General features: G+C 40.2%; 1 protein-coding gene and 1 pseudogene across 1 annotated transcript; both read left to right on the forward strand.

The window, feature by feature from the left end:
- Positions 1–1,184: 1,184 nt before the first annotated feature.
- On the forward strand, positions 1,185–3,641 carry LOC137406734 (uncharacterized; annotated as a pseudogene).
- A 266-nt stretch (positions 3,642–3,907) lies between these two features.
- LOC137406735 (uncharacterized) lies at positions 3,908–5,614 on the forward strand. The gene has a single exon (XM_068093352.1). The coding sequence runs from the start codon at positions 3,908–3,910 to the stop codon at positions 5,612–5,614; it is 1,707 nt and encodes a 568-aa protein (XP_067949453.1).
- Positions 5,615–8,582: the final 2,968 nt, after the last annotated feature.

The raw sequence follows: 8,582 nt of genomic DNA on the forward strand, positions 1-8,582 counted from the left end.
TATCAGAAACTATGGCAAGCTAATGTGACAGAAAGCCAAAGGTTCGTTTTGTTTAAGCCACTATTATAATCTTTTATTTTGTGTTTAAGCTACTATTATAATCTTTTATTTTAAGCTTTCAAATGACATTCATTCAGCAACTGTTGATATCTATTTTACTGGAATTTAAACTTCCTTGTGTTTATTCGTAATTAACATGTTATTGTAGATTTCACGATGTTACTTATTAGCCAGCGTTGATGGAAGTTTGAATATATATATAAATAAACACCAGTGAAATCGAACGCTCACCACAAACACTTCGCTACAGCACTCAAGTGCAATTACATAACAATTAGCTTGTCGGGTGTACACGTATGTACATAGCAGACCGCGTGAACTGCTACAGTGAAATCTTTGTGGTTATCTACCAGACCGAAACAAAGCCAACGAGCCAGATCGAATATCGTAAACTAAAGACAGAGCCAACGAGCCAGATTGATTACTTTAAACTATAGGCAGAGCCAACAAGCCAGATTGAATATTGTAAACCACAGACAAGGAAACGAGCTTAACTGATTATTGCAAACTATAGACAGAGCCAACGAGCCAGATTGAATACTGTAAACTATAGACAGAGCCAACGAGCCAGATTGAATATTGTAAACTACAGACAGGGAAACGAGCTAGACTGATTATTGCAAACTATAGACAGAGCCAACGAGCCAGATTGAATATCGTGAACTACAGAGAGGACTATATAGGACTACACCACCAAACTCTGTAACGGACTCCGAGACATTCAACTGTTGGATAAGTTTCACTTGATTAAAATAGTTATTTAGTAAATGTCATAAACTTCATAAATTAGCATTGACAGTGATTGTATTTTTTCTTAAATTTTAACTTGTATTTTTTCTAATATTATTGGTGTTTAAATTAACCTAGAATCAACGTTCTTTCTCTGACTACCTGTGTGACCTCGTTCCCTTTGCTCTATCGTGGTCTGGGTCGTTTAGCCTATCGTGATCAGACCCATTCAAAACTGGTCCAGAGTACGGTTCATGAAAATAATTCGGCTTTGTGACTCGAGCAGCGTATGCTCAATTTAGTTAACTCAGATTGTATACGAACTTGTGGTTGATCTAATCTGTCTTTCATTATAAAGCGAAGTAATTGTCTTCTTAAATCAATTAGATCATATTATGGCTGGAGTTAACAACAGCTTACTTGACCTGGACGACAATCCTAAAAATCAATTAGCAGATCCAATTATGCCTACAACCAGTGCTGACTCATTAAGTGAAGTAAAATTCATAGCTAAGACCAGGCCTACTCGTACCTTCAAAGCTTCTGCAATTGGCAAAGAAAGCCAGAAAAATGAGTTAGCATTTTCATTGTATGCTTCCATAAATAGAGAGCTAAGAGCGGTCGATGTTATTTTTAAGAGCTGTCTTAAAGGTGTTGTTTTGTCAGAAACTTTCAATGCATGCGTAACTGATATTGAAGCGAAGGCTTCAGCTATTACCTCTGATTACGCTAAATTGTCTCAGCTATCTGATAATAGAGTGGAAATGAAAATAAAACAACACTTTGAATTCTTTATTGGTGAAACCAGTAAGATTACACAAAGAATCCTGGAACAACAGCAGAGTATGGCATCTGAAGAAGAAGAAACTAGAGAACAGGAACAGCTGGAAGTCAAAGAGAGGCTACTTGAAGAGCAGCGGAAACTTGAAGAATACCTTGCAGAAAGGAATATAGAAGAAGAGTTGGGATCGAAACCTAAACAGCAACAGCGACTGGGAGCAACATCCACACTCACAACACCAATCAGTTTGAATGCGCAGCCACCACTAAGAGCGTCCTTACTTAAATCAACGCCTTACCAACAGAGTATGCCACTGTATGAAGAGCCTATAAGAACCGAACCAGTGAACCTAGAGTCGCCTCCAGAAACTCCAACAAGAAAAACGGGCATATGGAGCCGACTCGACGCACTTTCAGTAAAATAAAAGATAAATCAGGCATCTCATGCTCACAGTGAGATATCAGAGAGCGATTCCATTCGCATTTTATCGAACGAAATTACGCAAGGAATAAAAAGATCTAGAAAGGTTGACATCGAACCTGAAATCTTTAGCGGCAATGCACTAGAGTTCGACGACTGGGAGTGTGATTTTGACGGTTATCTTTCTTCAATGGGCATCGAAGACGGCTCTGAAAAGATCAGATACCTTAAAAAATATGTTGAAGGAACTGCTAGGGAATGCATAAATGGCCAATTTATGATTCGTACGGAGCTGAGCTATTGACATGCACGAGAGAAACTCACCTCTCGATTCGGGAACAAATTGGACGTGGCCCGTTCAATGAAAAACAAACTCGATACTTGGCCAAAGATCTCTGCTAACGACACGCCAGCCCTCCAGAGATATGCCGACTACCTGGAAAGCTGTAGTAACGCCATGAAATCGATTCCAGGCCTAGCGAGCTTAGACGAGGAATTCAACAACGAACGATTTGCAAGAGTGCTTCCTGACTGGGCGCATCAAAAGTGGGGTGCAACGACACACCGTATACGGAAGAAGGAAATGCGTTACCCTAAATTTGCAGAGTTCGCTTCATTTGTTGACGACTTAGCAGAAATGCGCTCACAGCCTCTAATGCAAAATCTTGAGAAGGCACATGACAAACGGCCAAGACCCAATAACACCAGATCTTTAGCCACAAACAGCGTTGACCATACACCAGAGAGAAGTTGCCTATACTGTGAAGTCCCCCGCCACAAAGTGACAGAATGTTTCAAAATTTGGGAAAAGCCCTACAGTCAGCGTATGAGGTTTATTGCTAACAACATGCTGTGCTACATCTGCGTTAAACCTGGTCACGGGGCTGCCAGATGCAGCAGTAAAGGAAAAAACATCTGCTCCAAATGCAGAAGACCAGGGCATGCCACATGTCTACATAAAACAAAAGAAGACTGGGATGAAGAGCAACAAAATGCGGACCACCGAAACTACAATTCAGGACACATGTGGCCCAGAAACGCCACGCCTCACCAACAAACAGCTTCAGCTCACTTAAATTATCGACAAACTCCGGGTAATGCAGCTAAAAACACCAACTCACCACAAGTGGCGCAGACACTGAACTCCAACAAAACCAGTAGCACGGAGCATTGTCCTCTCATTTCTCCGGTGGAATACCAAGATCTACAGGGTGCGGATTTAATTAAGTTGTCAAATAAAAACACAAGAACGACATCCCAAAACAAGCTGTTCGATATGGGTATGCCAGGGTATGTATCCTCAGCCTCAAACCCGCTCAATGAAGTTCTGATCTATGCATTCCTTGATTCAGCGTCAGACCATTCTTATATAACCAAAGATCTCACGACACAACTAGGACTGAGGAGTCTAGGAACAAAACCCATCGAAATCGAAACAATGACTGGCGAAATACAACTGAGTAAGATAAACATGGTCGGAGACATCATCATTCAAGGTTATAACGGCGGAGAAGTTAAATTACCATCAGCATATGAGTGGGAAACTATCCCAAACTCGACCGGTGAGTTTGCGAATCACACCAACGTATTGGATCACCCTCACCTGCAAAAGATAGCGGACAAATTGCCACCACCAATGAACCTCCCGTGAGCCTGTTGATTGGTGCCAACTGTACTTCTGCCTTCTTCCCTCTGGAAGCTATCAAAGGTGGAGACAATAAGCCCTATGCACTCAGGTCAGAACTCGGGTGGGCCGTTTTCGGTGTAGAGGAGACCTGCCGAACTAAACACAAGGTATGCACAACCTATCAAACCAATACCAGCAAGGTCGAGAGTGATATGTTGTCTCAAGATGACTACCAATTTATGAACTTCTTAGAGGCGCATACAACAACTACGTAGGCTGGAAATTACATGATGCCGCTCCCGTTTAAACAACGACCGATACTCCCAAACAACATAGAGCAAGCCAAGAGTCGGCAAGAAAGTCTAAGCAAAAAGTTTCAGAAACAACCTCAATTCAGGGCAGATTATCATAAGTTTATGAATGAACTGATAGAGGAAAAACTAGCGGAGCCAGTGCAGGAAGAAGATGCAAAACCAGGAGAACGATGGTATCTGCCACACTTTGCAGTAAAACACCCTCAAAAACAAAAGCTAAGAGTGGTTTTTGATTGTAAAGCTGTGTACAAAGGAACATCGCTAAACGATCACCTACTTCCAGGCCCTGACCTTATGAACTCCCTCTTTGGGATACTCTGCAGGTTTAGGAGGGAGCAAGTGGCTATTAGCTGCGATATTCAAAAAATGTTTTATAATTTTTTGGTAGCGCCTAACGACAGAGATTATCTAAGGTTCCTGTGGTACAACGAAGAAGGCCAACCAAAAACCTACAGAATGAAGGTGCACCTATTTGGTGCCAAGTCGTCGCCTGCTGTGGCCACATACGGATTACGCAAGATTGCAACAGATCATAGCAGCATTTCCAAGAGAGCGGCAGCATTTATCAATCGCAACTTTTATGTCGATGATGGCATCACCAGTGTAGCTTCAGAGACAGAAGCCGTTAGCCTTATTGCAGAATCTCGAGAAATTTGTAAAAAGGGTAACATGAGACTACATAAATTTTCATCCAATAGCGTGGAAGTTCTCTCATCTCTCCCCGAATCTGAACGATCAGTACACGACAAAGACCTACTTGCAAACTCACTTCCCGAACAAAGAACCCTGGGCCTACAGTGGTCGATGGAGTTCGACACATTCAAGTTTGTGAACAAGATCCAGGAAAAACCAAGCACACGAAGAGGAATCCTCTCGATCGTTGGCCAATTGTACGATCCCCGTGGTTTTATAGCTCCGTACACTTTAATCGGCAAAAACATCCTGCAAGAGATAAACAAAGCCAATGTTAGCTGGGACGAGCAAATACCCGAAGAGATATCTCTTAAATGGAACAAATGGACCTCCCAACTGCCAGCATTAGAACGAATCAACATACCGCGATGCTTCAAGCCAAAAGATTTCGGTAAAGTCGTCAAAGCTGAACTGCATCACTTCTGTGATGCAAGTGGTGTTGGAATTGGAGCATGCTCTTATATCCGCCAAGTTAACGACAATGGTCATGTACACGTGGCATTTCTTGTAGAAAAATCAAGAGTGATACCATCGAAAGGCTTATTTACAACACCACGTCTGGAACTTGTGGCCGCCGTCATGGCAACACAACTTAGCAAAACGCTTCGTGAGCAGTTAGATATGAAATACGATGAGTTCTTCTGGTCGGACTCAAAAATTGTTATAGGCTGGATATCTAACGCCTCTAGACGATTCAACACATTCGTTCACAATCGGATCAGGATCATAACTTCTGAAACAAAAATCAAACAATGGAATCACACACCGGGACACTGCAACCCAGCAGACATTGCATCGAGAGGAAAACCATGTGATCAATTGGCAGATTCAGCGTGGTTCTCTGGACCCGACTTCCTGAAGGCTGCAACCATTGATCAGTACAAGCTAAATCAGCAACAGTCTGAAGTTCTAGACCCAAAAGATCCCGAGCTAAAAAAACTAAGTGTCAAAAACTGCAAACGTCAGGCAGCCTACTACAGTTGTCACTAGGTTTGCTAAATTCTCAACATGGACCAGACTCGTGCGCTCTATTAGCACAATTAGGAACATTCAAAAAAATTGTACTAAATCATGGTCCATAAAACCAATTTCTGTAGAAGACGGCCGCACCTCCGAAAACAAGATCATCTGCGAAGTTCAAAAGCATCACTTCGAAGATTCTTACACCTTGATAAAGAGTGGGCAGCGACTGAGCAAAAAACACACTCTGTCTAAACTAAACCCATTCGTCGATGAAACAGGAATTCTGAGAGTAGGTGGAAGGCTACAGAATTCGCAGAGCCTAAATTACCAAGAAAAACACCCAATAATCTTGCCACGTGACGCCCACATAGCATCCTTGATCGTACGCCACTATCACGACAGCACGCATCATCAAGGTAGAACATATACCCTGAGTGCCATCAGAAATGCTGGATATTGGATTATAGGTGTAACCAGACTGACGAAGTCCGTTCTGAGTAACTGCATTGCCTGCAAAAGATTACGGGGTAAACCCATGGAGCAAATAATGTCAATCCTACCGTTAGAAAGAGTCGAGCCTGCACCACCCTTTTTGAATATTGGGATAGATTGCTTCGGACCATTTGTTGTAAAAGAAAGACGATCAGAAATAAAAAGATGGGGACTGCTTATCACATGTCTTTATTCAAGAGCCATACACATCGAGCTGTTAAATGACATGACGACTGACTCCTTCATTAATGCCCTTCGAACCACGTATGTACATAGCAGACCGCGTGAACTGCTACAGCTGCTGCATTTGAAAGCCAAAGTTTAATGCATCATCTACTTTGCTTTTCTCAAATATCTTGAGCACGATATTTTTTTTTCTATAGGCTTGAGTCAACGAGTAAACTCACTTTTCCCTTTGATAAAAAAGTTTCTACTTCTAAGCTCAAAGAACTTATATTTTAAATAAAAAACTTTATTTATCTCTTCATTTTTTCTGCGTCCACTCTCCGAATGATTTCCTCCCATCTCTTTCCCATTTTCCCTACTCCTTTTCTTTTCTTCATCCTCTTTCTTTTTCTACCTCCTCTCCCTTTTTTATCCGCTCTCCTCCCCTCCCTTTAATTCCTCACTTCCTATCTCCCCATTTCCCCATCGCCTCTCCCCCTCTCCTCATCTATTTCTCCACCTCTCTACGTTTTTATCCCACCTTCTTTCTCCTTACTCCCTTTCTTTCCCTAGTTATTTTCTTTTCTTTATCTTCCTTAATTCTGTCATATGGCGGTAAAACTAGGTACAAGACCAAATTTCAGTTTTTCTGCACCGCCGCTTCAGAGTTTTCAATCAACTGAGCTAATTTTCACAACATACATGTATTACAAGACAAAGAATGTTGATATTTGTTTTGATTGATCAAAGTGAAGCCTAATCCTTAATAATTCCATTAAACTAGTTATGCAAGCAAAATATTGAGTAATTACGCCAGGTATTCTGCTGGAATAACTAGCTAGCAAGAGTTAAAGACTTATGAATGCAGGTATGCAATGCATGCAGCCATGTTTTCTGCTGGTAAAACTACTTAAAAGGTTTGCGAAAGTTCACGTCATCTAAAAATAAAAACAATATTTGCTTAATCACAGTAGATAAAATGGGTTTCCGCAAGCAAAACTAGTTTCTGGTTCACTTAGACAATGCTTGCGCGTTATTGCTATCAATATGCACTTGAGAATGGGTCACACTAGTTACTGTTCTAGTTTGCATGAACATTGAAATAATAATTGTAATGGTTGTGCTTACTAGCCAAATGTGCATATTCATAAGGTAGGAGTCTACTTTATCAAAGGTTGACTTGCAATAAAACTCACATTACAGCTATTTGGTATTAAAAGATTCACCACAGAATTACTGTGTTGTTTTGTAGGAGCCAAATATGTGGAAATGTGATTACAAGCTCTTAAAAGCTCAAAAACAAAAAACCGCCGTAGATTGGAATCTCTTCATTTCGATGACGTAGCCATAAATATTGGTTATTGTCTTGTCACGTGGTGTTCTCACATGAATTGAAAGGCCAATTAAAAGCTTAATATTAAACTTATGACAAACACTTCAGGTTTTACCGAAGACCCCGTATCAAATATATATGCTCGCTACTTGACATTTTTGTTTTGGTTTGGTCTGATTGGCAAGTCGTAATCTGACCATGTGACCCAATACTTCGCAAATAATTTTTGCAGCACTTTTCGATTATCACAGGTGACCAACAAGCTTTTCATGATTATCAGACAATGATATGTACTCCTTTAAGCTAAAGCTAAAAATTAAACAAATTTTTACGGTAAGTCATAGGATATCACTGCTAAAAGTGACAGCATCACGATGACGATAAAACAGACGCGTAATAACAATAGACATGGTTTTATTGAATGAGTGAAGTATGTTTGTGAAAATATTTGGAGAAATAAGGTTGCATGAAAGTGTAAACAGAAACCCTCTCTCACAACTATGTCACATTTGAGCCGTTTTGGATAGAGAATCCACACTACGGCGTTCTCGTGTGGCTGCGATTTTCTGTTCACTTTTGAGCTTTTATGAGCTTGTAATCACCTTTCCACATATTTTGCACCTACAAAACAACGAAGTAAGACATGATGAATCTTTTCATATCAAATACCTGTAATGTGACACCTGTTGCCCGTCAACCTTTAAATAACAAGATAGATAATATATTTTGTGAATATTGTAAAAGGTAGTATTATAAAATTTAATAACACATGATGATATTACCAAGTAAAAAGTATAGTTACTTGGTTTGCAAATGCATGCTTCCAAAATGTAATGATATTTAAAATTTAACATGGCATAACATAATTAGTTTAACAAATTTACTAGGACGCTTGCTAGCACTATCACTCAAATTGTAGGTGTAATAAACTTAAAAAAAGAATATACAATCTGCATGTACATTTTGCAAGTATTATATGCATTAAACATAATAAAAAGCTGTTGA

The sequence above is a fragment of the Watersipora subatra genome, chromosome 10, assembly GCF_963576615.1.
Source record: "Watersipora subatra chromosome 10, tzWatSuba1.1, whole genome shotgun sequence".
NCBI classification, from domain to species: domain Eukaryota; kingdom Metazoa; phylum Bryozoa; class Gymnolaemata; order Cheilostomatida; family Watersiporidae; genus Watersipora; species Watersipora subatra.

Excerpts from the sequence above, each read along its gene's own strand:
- LOC137406735 (XM_068093352.1), top strand. The coding sequence starts at position 3,908 with ATGCCGCTCCCGTTTAAACAACGACCGATACTCCCAAACAACATAGAG.